The sequence below is a fragment of the Salvelinus namaycush genome, chromosome 21 (genome assembly GCF_016432855.1).
Source record: "Salvelinus namaycush isolate Seneca chromosome 21, SaNama_1.0, whole genome shotgun sequence".
In the NCBI taxonomy this organism is placed as follows: domain Eukaryota; kingdom Metazoa; phylum Chordata; class Actinopteri; order Salmoniformes; family Salmonidae; genus Salvelinus; species Salvelinus namaycush.
The window spans coordinates 10,231,038-10,246,924 of record NC_052327.1 but is presented as its reverse complement, the minus strand read 5'-3'; the positions used below and the strand labels follow the sequence as shown (position 1 = coordinate 10,246,924).

Genomic DNA, 15,887 nt, shown 5'->3' with positions numbered 1-15,887 from the left:
AAAGTCAACTTGCTACTGCAAAGTACCATCTACAGTGTGTTGTAAAGAAGTGGGATTCATTCAACTCCACAATAGAGGTAAGTGCTTTACTTATGATCAGGATGCAAGTCTTTAATTAGAGGTTCTGACATCCCCCTGGCAACCTCAGTCACACTGTATTCTTTCTATAGTTGTCTTCATCCCCCCCGAGCCAGTGACGCAATTGCAAACCTTTGTTATCTCTGTGCAAGCATTGTTTTGGGGTTCAAGTCTACATCTTTATTTCCCGCTTCTATGTAGCATACTAGATGTCAAAGTCTTATTTTAGATCTGTAAATCCTCAATTCTACAGTAGTTAAATCAGGTAGAGCAATCAAATCAAGTCATTTGTGTTCTTTCTCAAACTATCCTACATCACACAAACCCTCACTACGTTACATTAGTGGCAGCCTACTAGCCATGTCTCACAAATTATGACCCTTTTCACATTACTGTGCTGACCTCAACCAAACTGAGCTGACTTGGAAATGTTCTTTCACGTTGGTCTTGTTCGACATTGCAGCCAACAGTGCAGGCGACTGCCGACTGACTGATCTACAAAAAACCTTGCATTGTAAATAACTACTTAATATTATTTGTAGGTCAGTCAGTCACAATTTACCCATGATACATTTAAGCGATAAGGCCCAAGGGGGTGTGGTATATGGCCAATATACCATGGCTTAGGGCTGTTCTTACGCATGACGAAACGCGGAGTGCCTGGATACAGGCCTTAGCCATTGGATATTGGCCATATGCCACAAATCCCCAAGGTGCCTTATTGCTATTATAAACTGGTTGCCAACGTAATTAGAGCAGTAAAAATAAATGTTTTGTCATACCAGTGGTATACGGTCGGATATACCACGGCTGTCAGCCAATCAGCTTTCAGGGATCGAACCACCCGGTTTATAATATGGTTTTGATCCTCTTGAACCCGGCCATTGTCTTTAAAGGTGAGAGGCTATACAGACACGCCTGGTGCGCAAATTGATGATGTTTGTCACGCAGGGAGAGTCAAGTGGAGACAAAGTTGGGACTTGGGAATGTACAGAATCATTCCATTTTTATCGGAGTAATTGTTGAAAATCACTGCAATAAATGTGCTTTAGCCATCACCCTGGCCGGATATTGGCTCACCCTGGCTACACTATCTAGCTACTTCCCTCGCCTTACCGAGGCAAGCAGGAGCTAAAGGACACTGTGCCCCATGATGTGTTGCCTGACTGTAGCGCAAACTCTCCCTGTTGAGCAGTGTAGATTATCACAGTGACATCCAGATGGTTACTCCCAGTATTAAAAGTTATTTCTCATGTAGGCTGTTGTCCTACTCTAAATAAATCAAGTGGGATGGAACAAATTGGAGATGGTGTCTAAATCCAGATGGAGACCAATACTACAAGTTATTTCGCCCATCGAAATAAACATCACGTTCTTTAACAAGTTGTAATTAGTGCCATGCTGCTGTTGCCAGCTAGCCATCATAAACTAGCTGTGAAGGGCTCATCAGCACCACTGGATCAGGACAACTGACTGAACTGAATTCATTTGTCTTCACACTCAACTCGCAGCTGTGCGACATACTTCATCAATTTGGACACCAGACGTGTCCATATAGCCTCTCTCTCTTTAAAGCTCCCTTTTTGCCATGGCCTTATGTAGGTTATTTCGTGTGTTGACATTACAGCAGGCGTGGTGGTGAGTGTAGAAGGCTACCATCCCAGCAGCACCATGAGTCTGGATGAGGATGCACGGTGGCTGGAGTGGGTCACCAAGCAGTTTGAGACCATCGCGGGAGATGACAAAGAAATTGACCTGGAGGAGTTCAAAACGGCCCTCAAGGTCAAGGAGGTGAGTCAGGGGTCAAGGGTCAACTGATTTGTCATTGTCCCCAAACTTTTTGAGGGAGGTTTTATGTATTTTGTTGGTCATTCTTTTGGTGACAAATAAGCTCAAATAGGGCTGGCGTAGGATGGGTAGGGGGTACAGTGCAATAACGTCAAATACGTGAAGGTTCACATACAGAGCCGCCAAAAATGAACAGTCTCAATGTCTGACTTCCACTTACTCTAAATGATTGTGTTTTATGGATTATGTACGGTATGTGAGTTTTACTTACTTTGTCCATAGAAGTCAGTGCTGTGTGATTCTGTGTGTGTTTGTGCAGTCTTTCTTTGCGGAACGGTTCTTTGCGCTGTTTGACTCTGACGGTAGCAAAACCATCAGTCTGGATGAGCTGCTGAAGGCTCTGGACCTGCTGATCCATGGCAGCGAGACGGACAAGCTCCGCTTCCTCTTCCAGGTCTATGACGTCGATGGTATGTGTTTAGCCTAGCGTCAGATCTGTTTGTGCAGTCTTGACAATTGCCAGTGACCAGGAGTTGGCGAGACGACACACATAGATCTGTGACCAAGCTTGCAAGTGTTACTTGTGAAGACAAAATGTGTACATTATCCACCATTAAAACACACAGTGAAATAAAACATCTACACTTTTTTGGTATGCTATATAAACCGATATATGAGAATGGTCAGTGAAACCTCCACCCATTGTCTCACCTTTAGGACGTGCAGTTTATTGCGTCCAACTTAGCTGCCTATATTTTCATCACCTTTTGAGGATGACTATTGAGGATGATTTCTCTTGGCCTGTGCAGGCAGTGGCTCGATTGACCCAGACGAGCTGCGCACGGTGCTCAAGTCGTGCCTGCGCGAGAGCGCCATCTCCCTGCCAGAGGAGAAGCTAGACGACCTGACCCTGGCTCTGTTCGAGTCGGCTGACAAGGACAACAGCGGCTCCATCACCTTCGAGGAGCTCAAGGCCGAGCTGGAGAACTTCCCTGAGGTTATGGAGAACCTCACCATCAGGTCTCAGGGCACAGCTAACATGTTTAAACATGGGGCCGGTTTCCCAGACACAAATGAAGCCCAGCCCTGGACTAAAAGGTTTAGGAATATGCTTCATTTTTGTCAGGGAAACAGGCCCAGAATGTATCAAACATGCAAAATATAAGGAAGGCTCACATGTCCATACACGCATCAGATTTTCCCGGTGACATTTTATGTAGTCCAGTGTCTGTTCTCCGACTCTGTATCTCAGCAACATAGTCAATATGTCCCCAAAGAATTATCTTTACCGCAGAAGAAGTGCCTAGATCCTAGATCAGCACTCCTAATCTGAAACTCCCACCATTTCCCACCATTTCCTCCACCTCCTAGCGCTGCCAACTGGCTGAAGCCTCCCGGCCTGGAGCAGAAGAAGGGGCGGCATACCCCGCGCTACCTGACGCCGGCGTACTGGCACAACAACAGCCGAAAGCTCCTCTTTCTGTGCGCCTACACTTGCCTCAACCTGCTGCTGTTCATCACCGCCATGCTGAAGAACGCAGAGGGGGGATTCTGGTACATGGTGGCCAAGGGCTGCGGCCAGTGCCTCAACTTTAACTGTACCTTTGTCATGGTGAGGGAGTTAGTGGGGAAGTGGGGGAGGGAGGGGGTGAATGTGATTTGGTGGATAGAGATGAAGAGATATTCAGCAACTCTCGGTAAGGACAATGAATGTTTGCTTCATAAGTCAATCTTTTAAACCAGCACGTTTCAGCGAAGGCCTTCATGAGGGTATTGGTGTTAGACATCGACATGCAGCTGTGACATTTCCCTTAGCAACACTAGACTTTCTGCATTGATTGTGCCTGTGTATCCGTGTATGTGTGTGTGTGTGTGTGTGTGTGTACACGTGTTTACATGTGAATGTGTGTAGGTGCTAATGCTGCGGCGCTGTTTGACCTGGCTGCGGGCCACTTGGGTGGTGAGGGTGCTGCCTCTGGACCAGAACATCCTACTGCATCAGATGGTGGGCTACGCCATTGTCACCTTCTCCACCATGCACACCACTGCCCACTTCATGAACTTTGGTACGCAGGAACACACACACTCTAAACCACAAACACTCACATGTTATAAACCTTCCATATGCACAAAAAGCTTATTTCTCTCAAATTTTGTGCATACATTTGTTAACATCCCTGTTAGTGAGCATTTATCCTTTGCCAAGATAATCCATCCACCTGACAGGTGTGGCATATCAAGAAGCTGATTAAACAGCATGATCATTACACAGGTGCACCTTGTGCTGGAAACAATAAAAGGCCACTCTAAAATGTGCAGATATGTCACACAACACAATGCCGCAGATATCTCAAGTTTTGAGAGAGTGTGCAAGACCAACCATCCGGACAGCTGATGAAACTATGGTTTTGCAAATCTGAAGAATTTCTGCACAAACTATCAGAAACCGTCTGTGTTCGTCGTCCTCACCAGGGTCTTGACCTGACTGCAGTTTGGCATCGTAACAGACTTCAGTGGGCAAATGCTCACCTTCAATGGCTACTGGCACGCTGGAGAAGTGTAACCTTCACGGATGAATCTTGGTTTCAACTGTACGGGCAGATGGCAGACGGCGTGTATGGCGTCGTGTGGGTGAGCGGTTTGCTGATGTCAACCTCGTGAACAGAGTGCCCCATGGTGGCGGTGGGGTTGTGGTATGGGCAGACATAAGCTACGGACAATGAACACAATTGCATTTTATCGATGGCAATTTGGATGCACAGAGATACCGTGGTGAGATCCTGAGGTTGTGCCATTCATCTGCCGCTATCACCTCATGTTTCAGCATGATAATGCACAACCCCATGTCGCAAGAATCTGTACACAATTCCTGGAACCTGAAAATGTTCTAGTTCTGCCATGGCCTGCATACTTACCAAACATGTCACCCATTGAGCATGTTTGGGATGCTCTGGATCGACGTGTATGACGGCGTCTTCCAGTTTCCGCAAATATCCATCAACTTCGCACAGCCATTGAAGAGGAGTGGGACAACATTCCACAGGCCACAGTCAACAGCATGATCAACTCTATGTGAAGGAGATTTGTCACGCTGCTTGAGGCAAATGGTGGTCACACCAGATACTGACTGGTTTTTATAACCCACACCCCTACTTTTTTAAAGGTATCTGTGACCAACAGATGCATATCTGCATTCCCAGTCGTGTAATCCATAAATTAGGGCCTATGTATTTATTTAAATTGACTGATTTCCTTATATGAACTGTAACTCAGTAAAATCTTTGACATTGCTGCATGTTGCATTTTTTGGTGGGGTTCAGTGTAGTATATACAGTACCAGTCAAAAGTTTGGACACACCTACTCATTCAAGGGTTTTTATTTATTTTTACTATTTTATTTTCTACATTGTAGAATAATAGTGAAGACATCAAAACTATGAAATAACACATATGGAATCATGTAGTAACCAAAAAAGTGTTAAACAAATCTAAATATATTTTATATTTGACATTCTTCAAAGTAGCCACCCTTTGCCTTGATGACAGGTTTGCACACTCTTGGCATTCTCTTATCCAGCTTCATGAGGTAATCACCTGGAATGCATTTAAATTAACAGGTGTGCCTTGTTAAAAGTTAATTTGTGGAATTTCTTTCCTTAATGTGGTTGAGCCAATCAGTTGTGCTGTGACAAGGTAGGGGGGTATACAGAAGATAGCCCTATTTGGTAAAAGACCAAGTCCATATTATGGCAAGAACAGCTCAAATAAGCAAAGAGAAACAACAATCCATCATTACTTTAAGACATGAAGGTCAGTCAATCCGGAACATTTCAAGAACTTTGAAAGTTATGTTCAAGGGCAGTAGCAAAAACCATCAAGCACTATGATGAAACTGGCTCTCATGAGGACCGCCACAGGAATGGATGACCCAGAGTTACCTCTGCTGCAGAGGATAAGTTCATTAGAGTTAACTCAGATTGCAGCCCAAATAAATTCTCCACAGAGTTCAAGTAACAGACACATCTCAACATGAACTGTTAAGAGGAGACTGTGTGAATCAGGCCTTCATGATTGAATTGCTGCAAAGAAACCACTACTAAAGGACACCAATAATAAGAAGAGGCTTGCTTGGACCAAGAAACACAAGCAATGGACATTAGACCGCTGGAAATCTGCCCTTTGGTCTGATGAGTCCAAATTTGAGATTTTTGGTTCTAACCGCCGTGTCTTTCTGAGACACAGAGTAGGTGAATGGATGATATCCGCATGTGTGGTTCCCACCGTGAAGCATGGAGGAGGAGGTGTGATGGTGTGGGGGTGCTTTGCTGGTGACACTGTCAGTGATTAGAATTCAAGACAAACTTAACCAGCATGGCTACAACAGCATTCTGCAGCAAAAAGCCATCCCATCTGGTTTGCGCTTAGTGGAACTATCATTTGTTTTTCAACAGGACAATGACCCAAAACAGACCTCCAGGCTGTGTAAGGGCTATTTGACCAAGGAGAGTGGTGGAGTGCTGCATCAGTTGACCTGGCCTCCACAATCAACCGACCTCAACCCAATTGAGATGGTTTGGGATGAGTTGGACAGCAGAGTGAAGGAAAAGCAGTCAACAAGTGCTCAGCATATATGGGAACTCCTTCAAAACTGTTGGAAAAGCATTCCAGGTGAAACTGGTTGAGAGAATGCCAAGAGTGTGCAAAGCTGTCATCAAGGCAAAGGGTGGCTACTTTGAAGAATCTAAAATCTAAAATATATTTTGATTTGTTTAACACTTTTTTGGTTACTACATGATTCCATATGTGTTATTTCATAGTTTTGATGTCTTCACTATCATTCTACAATGTAGAAAATAGTAAAAAATAAAGAATGTGTCCAATCTTTTAACTGGTACTATATTATGGCTATAATTAGAATGCCAAATGTGTTTAATACGACTGAGTACACATCAGTGTTTCCCATATCAATACTTATTATCTCACCTAAACACATATTTTTTTCTATAGACGGGTTGGCTGACAAAGTCACCAAAACGAATCATGCTTTGTTATGATTTTGAAGGGTCAGATAGCTAGCAACAATTACAAGAAGATGCCATGTGGGAAATCGTAGGTGGCTCGTTTCCGCTAGTTGTATCTTGTTCTTGATACCATGTCTTGTTTTGAGGTGTTTTGACTTATTTCATGTCAATGCTAAATAATATGGCTCAAATTCGCTAGCTAGCTAACCAACAACTGTAATTATGTATTTGAGAGACAACAAGTGCGCATTGTGCAAATGTATTTATGTTTTCAATAAACATTTGGAGACAAAATATAGTTTACATGTTGTCAACAATCTAAGCCAACCCCGTCTGTTTTGCCCCATAGTTGCGCACGTGATGGTTTTGTTGCTAAACAACCAACCCATTTATTGGTTTCAATTTAATGTTTTGGTATTTGCATCCCTGAATGATGTCTCTAGACTGGAGGGTACACCAGAGGAGGCTGGTGGGAGGAGCTATAGTGGGACGGGCTCATTTTAATGCCGGAATGGAATTAATGGTATGGTAATTTGTTTGATGTGTTTGATACTGTTCCATTTATTCTGTTCCAGCCATTACAATGAGCCCGTCCTCCTATAGCTCCTCCCCCCAGCCTCCTCTGTGGTACACATAACGGCATGTTTATGTTTAGACTGATCAAGCCCTTGCCCTTGGTCTAAGGTGGTGCTGTATTGTGGCTTTCAACTGATCAATCACATTTATTTATAAACCTCTTTTTACATCAGCAGTTTTCACAAAGTGTTTTTACAGTAACATGGTCTGATCCTTTGTTTCCTCCTTCAGTACACCTATCTCAGAACAGCAGCTACAGCCTATGGGAGCACCTTTTCACTACTCGGCCAGGGATTGGCTGGGTGCAGGGCTCTGCATCCCTCACCGGCATGGTGCTACAGATCATGATCTGTCTAATGGTGGTCTGTTCCAGCACCTTTGTCCGCCGCAGCGGCCATTTTGAGGTACAGTTGACAATCTAGCTAGTCATTTAGCAGGCGCTCATATACAAACGTTCAAGTTTTATTAGTCTTATGTACGGGATACACATGGTATACACCAGGGTTCCCCAACTGGCGGACCATTCTAATTGGACATAAAAGACTAAAAACACCAGGAAATCAGCTCCAAGTTATTAACATTTTGGGAATCTGTTCCCAACTATTCCCATGCGTACGAGAGACACGTGATCGTATACATACAGTGCATTCAGAAAGTATTCAAGCCCATTGACTTTGTCGACATTTTGTTACGTTACAGCCTTATTTTAAAATGGATGAAATAGTGTTTTTCCTCCTCAATCTACACACAATACCCCATAATGACAAAGCAAAAACATGTTTTTAGACATAAAAAACCCTGGAAATATCACATTTAAATAAGTATTCAGACCCTTTACTCAGTACATTGTTGAAGCACCTTTGGTAGTGATTACAGTCTCGAGTCTTCTTGGGTATGACGCTACAAGCTTGGCACACCTGTGCTTGGGGAGTTTCTCACATTCTTCTCTGCAGATCCTCTCAAGTTCTGTGATGTTGGATGGGGAGCGTAGCTACACAGCTATTTTCAGGTCTCTCCATAGATGTCCGATCGTGTTCAAGTCTGGGCTCTGGCTGGGCCACTCAAGGACATTCAGAGACTTGTCCCAAAGCCACTCCTGCGTGGTCTTGGCTGTGTGCTTAGGGTTATTGTCCTGTTGGAAGGTGAACCTTCACCACAGCCTGAGTGCTCTGGAGCAGGTTTTCATCAAGGATCTCTCTGTACTTTGCTCCATTCATCTTTCCCTCGATCCTAACTAGTCTCCCAGTCACTGAAAAACATCCCCACTGCATGATGCCGCCACCACCATGCTTCACCGTGCCAGGTTTCTTCCAGACGTGACGCTTGGCATTAAGGCCAAATAGTTCAAACTGGGTTTCATCAGACCAGAAAGTCTTGTTTCTCATGGTCTGAGAGTCTTTAGGTGACTTTGGGCAAACTCCAAGCTGGCTATCATGTGCCTTTTAGTGAGGAGTGGCTTCCGTCTGGTCACTCTACCATAAAGGCCTGATTGGTGGAGTGCTGCAGAGATGGTTGTCCTTCTGGAAGGTTCTCCCATCTCCACACAGGAACTCTGTAGTTCTGTCAGAGTGACCATCTGGTTCTTGGTCACCTCCTTGACCAAGGCCCTTCTCCCCCGATTGCTCAGTTTGGCCGGGCGGCCAGCTCTAGGAAGAGTCTTGCTTGTTCCAAACATCTTCCATTTCAGAATGATGGAGGCCACTGTGTTCATGGTGACCTTCAATGCTGCAGACATTTTTTGGTACCCTTCCCCAAATCTGTGCCGGGACACAATCCTGTCTCTGAGCTCTACAGACAATTCCTACAACTTCATGGCTTGGTTTTTTCTCTGACACGCACTGTCAACTGTGGGACCTTATATAGACAGGTGTGTGCCTTTCCAAATCGTGTCAAATCAAATGAATTTACCACAGGTAGACTCAAGTTGTAGAAACATCTCAAGGATGATCAATGGAAATAGGATGCACCTGAGCTAAATTTCGAGTCTCATAGCAAAGGGTCTGAATACTTATGTAAATAAGGTATTTCTGTTTTTTATTTGTAATACATTTGCAAACATTTCTAAAAAACGTTTTCATCTTTTTGTTATTTGTCAATTCTCTTTATTTAATATTAGGTTTTGGTTGAAGATTTGATAACATTCACTTTCAAAAATATATACAAATAGAGAAAATCAGAAAGGGGTCAAATACTTTTCACGGCAGTGTACATTCACATACACTAGCTCCCTCCATCGCTACACCCAAATACTCAAACATTTTATATTTTTGTGTGTTGTTTCCCCAGGTGTTCTACTGGTCCCACCTGTCCTATGTGTGGGTGTGGGCTCTGCTGGTGGTGCACTGTGCCAACTTCTGGAAGTGGTTTGTGGTGCCTGGTGTGATCTTCCTGCTGGAGAAACTAGTGGGCGTCGCTGTTTCTCACATGGGAGGCCTCTACATCGTGGAGGTCAATATGCTGCCATCTAAGGTACCCATCTGGATGTTATGCCAATAGCGATCACTTTTCTTAAAGAGGACATCTATTCACTTTTGTTTTTTCAATATCTAGCTATTGTGTTATGCCACCTGCTCAACACGTAATGAAGTTTGACTACACCTCTGCTGTAGAAATATTAGATTATAATATGATACATCTTATCCCAACGAGACCATTTTTGTTTTCCCCCTTGAGAGTGTTGAAAAATGTCTGTTACTTGCAGGTGACCCATCTGGTAATCAAGCGGCCCCAGTTTTTCCACTTCAAACCAGGGGATTATGTTTACATCAACATTCCAGACATCGCTAAGTATGAGTGGCACCCTTTCACCATCAGCAGTGCCCCAGAGCAGCCAGGTTTTTATTTTTATTTCACATTTTAGCAGGGAGTCCTTTTTAAGAGCAATACAAATATACAAGATTACAAAACATACTTAAGAGAAACAATCACATTCCTCAGCAAAGAGGTCCCTAATCAACAATTTGAATTTCCCGAGAGGCACCAGTACATATAGTTGAAGGGGACTCTGTAGGTTGTTCCAGAAAGTACATGGGGTGCAAAGACACCAAAAGCAGATTTACCTAACTGGGCTCCCGAGTGGCTCAGCGGTCTAAGGCACTGCATGTCATTGCTTGAGGCGCCACTACAGTCCCTGATTTGAATCCAGGCTGTATCACATCTGTCTGTTATTGGGAGCCACATAGGGCGGCGCACAATTGGCCCAGCGTTGTCCAGGTTTGGCCGGGAAAGGCCGTCATTGTAAATAAGAATTTGTTCTTAACTGAATTGCCTAGTTACACAACTGTGAAGACTGAAGGAATCTCCAGAGTTAGCCATCCCTGAAACCGAGTATGTTAACTCATACGTCTAAATTATGTTAAGTATGGCGGAAGTTTATGTAAGAGAGCTTTATAAATAAAAAGAGAGCATTGAATCGATCTACGTATTCAAAGAGGGTCAGCCTACTTCCTGGTAAAGAATGCAGTGATGTGTACTGAACCTGTCGCCCGTAATAAAGCACAGTGTGCTATGATAAACTGCGTCCAATAGCTTCAATATAGTGGCAGATGCATTCATATAGACATAGGTACACTCAGTTTGTCTAAAAACTGTGTTACATCCAGTTCCCCACTCTCTCTAAACTAGAATGTAATACAAAATATAACTTTATTGTTCATTAGTTAGAACGGAAATTTGTCTTCTGCCGTTCCCAATGCCCACAAGTCAGCCTCGGCGGATGGAGAGCAATTGTACATGGGATCAGACACCAGCAGCTTTCCATCTGCCAGTTCTGTTCCATTCCAATTTGTGTGGCCCTGCCCAGGGCTTGAACAAGCAAACTTCCAGCTGCTGGTCTGCCTCTCTAACCTCTAGGCTGCTTCTGCTCCAAATTAAACTAAACTTAGAAACGCATACACATGGTCCAGTTGCAGCTTTGACATCCATGATCATTTCCATACAACTCAATGGAGTGTGTCTGTGCTTGCACATCCCTTTCTGAAAAGATACTCTGTGCTTGCACATCCCTTTCTGAAAAGATACTCTGTGGTTGCATATCCGCTCCATGGGCCAGTGGACCAATCGTCTGTATGAGTTCTTCAGGCAGCCAGACAGCCAGGTGGTCAGCACCAAGAGACTGAGCGCCAGCCTGAAGGACAGACGGCACCAGAGGAGGACCCAGGTTCTCTACCTTCTTTTTCGCCCACTACTTATAATTCTCTCTGTTAGCAATACAATACAATTCTACATACACAAAGTCAAAACAAAACAATTAAGTAGGACCCTGGAATATGGGAGTGGGATAAATCATTAGATTTTCTTGCAGGAGGAGCTGTTTAAATGTGCGAACTGCAACGGGACGGTGGCCTCCAACGAGGACGATGCCATCGAGCTGACCCTGTATCGACAAAACGGGTGTAGACCAGGGCCAGGACCATGCCCAGGACAAGGGCCACAGGGGCCCAACCCAGACCAGCAGAACCAAGCAGAGAGAGGAGAAGTATGATCTGGGCCCCTGATAAGATGACAATATGCAACATAGAATAAAGATATTTATCATACAAAAGAGCCTAAACTCTGAGTGATGTTTCAAATGTTTACTCAGCGAAGATGTACAGCTGAATACATACATTCAATACAGTGCAGTGTCAACTTATACCCTTAGCTCTTACCCCCTTACTTTCCACAAAGATCTACTTCAGTACTTTTCCATCACCCAGGATTTCTCCGTGCTCCTATGTCCATATCACAGGACTTCTTATCAGTCAGGAGGAGCGTTGAATTAATGGGAGTACAGATTCCTACAGTCCACTGCAATCCACCAAATAATTACACTTCTCATACGCAAAGAGCTTCAACCTAACACTACTTTCAATCTCTGAGGATCTATTCATACTAAGAGGATATAATGATATAAAAGAGTAAAGATATAAAAAAGTAATTTGCAATCCATCACCCAAATTCATAAAGCATCTCAGGGCAGGAGTTCTGATCTAGGATCAGGGCATATATTCATAAAGCATCTCAGAAAAGGAGTTCTGATCTGGGATCAGTTTTGTCTTTTTGATCATAATGAATGAGATTATATGGAAAGGAGGGGACCTGAACCTAGATCAGCACTCCTACTCTGAGAGGCTTTAAGAATACGAGCCCAGGTCCCCCATGTCCACATCATTTTATTTATTTTTATCTAAAAAGCTAAACTGATCCAATATCGGCACTTTTACACTAAGACGCTTTAGGGCCCTGGTCTGACAGTACAGGAGTTTGGGTCACTGGGTCACTGTTGTAATGCGTTATGATAACATCTTGTTACTTATTATAACTGATGATTAATCTGTTTTTCCTCCCGACCAACATAGATCACAGCCAAGCTTAGTGAAAACCACAGATTCTGCAACGTCAAAGTGAGTTTGACTTCAACCTGCTTCTGTAACATGTAATTGTTGATACTGTACATAGACATACATAGCATATTACTAACCCTATTTGAAGACATTATCAAGGCTTATAACAAGTTATGAAGCGTTACACCATCAAGGTGATATGTCATTCTCTTAATAGCTATCTAGACGTTCACATTAGGTTTGAATATACTCTGAATGCCTAAAAGTATCTGTATCTCTGTCTGTCAGTGCTTCGTGGATGGGCCATATGGGACTCCGACGAGACAGATCTTTGCCTCTGAACACGCTGTGTTAATCGGTGCTGGTATTGGGATCACGCCTTTCGCCTCCATCTTACAGAGCATCATGTACCAGTAAGTACATGCTAGATTGCTCTGGAACAGAAACACAGAGAATTTAGAAGCACTAACCGTCTTACAATATACATCAAATTAAATACCCAAGTAACCCAAGCTATGGTGCAAGCTATTATCCTACAATTATGATTATGGCGCCAATATCTACTTTTGTTAAAGCTTAGCCCAATGCTATGGTTATTAATAACTAAAAATGTTCCCGCATATTCTGTTGTAAGTCAATTTCCTAACAACTTTGGTTGGTGTGGCAATAAAGTTTTGAGTGTAGCATTTTTACTTCTGATTTCTATTTCAGCTATCGCATGAGGAAACAGAACTGCCCCAACTGCAGCTACTCGTGGTGTGAGAACATCAAGGACAGTGAGATGAAACTGAGGAAGGTAAGACCCATTAAAGATGACAGATACCCATTGGGCCTGGAAGCTTGTAGTTATTAGCCTGGTCCCAGATCTGATAGTGCAGTCTTGCATACTCCTGTGGCCAAGTAAGCAAGACAGCATGAACAGATCTGGGACCAGGCTAAGAAATTATTAGTTATAGTAAACATTTGTTAAACACTCTGTTTGTGGTTCTCCTACAGGTTGACTTTATCTGGATCAACAGAGACCAGAAATCATTTGAGTGGTTCGTGAGCCTCCTGACCAAACTGGAGATGGATCAGGCTGACGAAGAGCCAGAGGGTAAGTGAGAGAAGGGAGGAATGAAAGATACAGAGATGGAGGGAGGACAAAGAAAGGAAGAGTAAGATCTTCTGTAAGAGAAACACCACTGTGTGTTAGGGGTCAAATCTAAAGTTTGTTCCACTCCTGTGTTTCTCTGTGTAAGGTACATGTGTAAATGCCTTTTGTTTAATTCATCTGTCTTATTACTGTTTTTACTGTAAAGTGGTTACAATTTTAAATGCACTTTAAATAAAGTTTGATTTGATTTTTGAACCCTCAGGCCGCTTCTTGGAGATGCACATGTACATGACCTCTGCCCTCAGCAAGAATGACATGAAGGCCATCGGCCTGCAGATGGCGCTAGACCTCCTGGCCAAGAAGGAAAAGAGGGATTCCATCACTGGCCTTCGCACCCGCACACAGCCAGGGAGGCCAGAGTGGGGGAAGGTATGGATGTCAAACTATATCTCTGTATATATCTGTACCTGTCCATTATAAAGCTCATAGAGCATTTTTCAGCTAATCTTGAAGAGATGCACCATTTCTAAAATCGGTATGGGGTGACTCTGCTTTATTTCATTGTTGTCTATAAGGGCCCTGAGTTTTTCCTGGTCAGGTTATGTGATCAGGAAAAACATGCAATGAGTCGTGATTCAGTGACATGCAAGCTTGTGGGTCCTGTCCAACCACAGTACATTGAAAATGTACTCTTCTTTCACGTGTATCAACCGCAGGTGTTCCAGAAAGTGGCAGAGGAGAAGAAAGGGAAGGTTCATGTGTTTTACTGTGGAGCCCCTGCACTGGCTAAACTCATCAAGGCCCAGTGTGAGCACTTTGGATTCAACTTCTACAAGGAGAACTTTTGAGGACTGTCCAACATTTTTTCCTGTCTGACATCAGCACCCTCAACTAAATCCACACACCTATGTGCTGATCTATGTCAACAGTTTCTGTACCATACACGCTGGTTGTCCACAAGCACTATCTCGTGCTGAATCCGCACTATGCCTTTACCAACCCAAGTGTGTGAAACCGACAATCAGTATGCTGCTAACAGCTTCTTCCACTGTCCCTGTCCCCTTACTGGGCTCGAACCAGTGGTCCTCTGAATTCAAACACACCGCCCTCCTTGAAAACATACCAACTAGTTGTGCTATAAAAAAGGATCCGATTTGAGAGAACCTGCCCTTAATGCTTGCCTTGGTCAAGAATTATAATGTGGGCCTTTATACTGTATATTCTATCACATTTAGTATTCAAATGGATCTACCTTGCTTTAAACCAAAACATATTCCAAAGCACAAATACTAAATGGCAGACATTGTGACAGAGAATGAAATTATGTTCATCCCATACACTTACATAATTAATAGTTTATGTACCCCTTAACTATGTGTTGTTGCCAATGGATCTGATGTTTTTTTTTATTCAACTAGACAAGTCAGTTAAGAACAAATTCTTATTTACAATGACGGCCTACCCCAGACAACGATGGGCCAATTGCGCGCCGCCCAAATCATGGCCAGTTGTGATACAGCCTGGAATTGAACCAGGGTCTGTAGTGAATCCTCTAGCACTGAGATGCAGTGCCTTAGACCACTACGCCACTCGGGAGCAGTGCTTGTATTTGATGTATTGTAGTAGATATATTTGAAGTTTCTGCTTAAATCTTCATGGAAGGTTGTTAAGATACAAAATACAGCATAATATGCACCTTGGTGGAAGGGTTAAATGGGTAACCCTAAGTAATGTAGTGATTGTTCTGCATCCTGGGTAAGACCAGAAGATGTCCATTACTTTAGGAAATATAGAACATATCAAACTTATGTTACAATTTTATAAAATGTATAGCTATTCAATGTTATGTAACTAAAGTGCCTTCAGAAAGTATTCACACCCCTTGACCTTTTCCACGTTTTCTTTTGTTACAGCCTGAATTTAAAATAGATACAATTGAGATTTTTTTTTGTCACTGCCCTACACAAATGTATTAAAAATGAAAAGCTGAAATGTCTTGAGTCA

At 43.2% G+C, this 15,887-nt stretch overlaps 1 protein-coding gene across 1 annotated transcript; it reads left to right on the top strand.

Annotated features, from left to right (window-relative positions):
- Window positions 1–1,749: 1,749 nt before the first annotated feature.
- Window positions 1,750–14,731, top strand: nox5 (NADPH oxidase, EF-hand calcium binding domain 5). Its single transcript, XM_039018186.1, has 15 exons — window positions 1,750–1,869; window positions 2,186–2,336; window positions 2,676–2,886; window positions 3,238–3,478; window positions 3,779–3,932; window positions 7,695–7,867; window positions 9,750–9,932; window positions 10,165–10,297; window positions 11,480–11,622; window positions 12,803–12,847; window positions 13,076–13,200; window positions 13,499–13,583; window positions 13,784–13,883; window positions 14,146–14,312; window positions 14,600–14,731. Exons 1-15 carry the CDS (start codon window positions 1,750–1,752, stop codon window positions 14,729–14,731), a joined length of 2,163 nt encoding a protein of 720 aa, XP_038874114.1.
- The last annotated feature ends 1,156 nt before the right edge of the window (window positions 14,732–15,887 follow it).

Coding starts and splice junctions, on each gene's coding strand:
- nox5 (XM_039018186.1), top strand. CDS start 1,750: ATGAGTCTGGATGAGGATGCACGGTGGCTGGAGTGGGTCACCAAGCAG. Junction 3,933..7,694: donor TGCCCACTTCATGAACTTTG/GTACGCAGGAAC, acceptor TTCCTCCTTCAG/TACACCTATCTCAGAACAGC. Junction 13,584..13,783: donor GTGAGATGAAACTGAGGAAG/GTAAGACCCATT, acceptor GTTCTCCTACAG/GTTGACTTTATCTGGATCAA.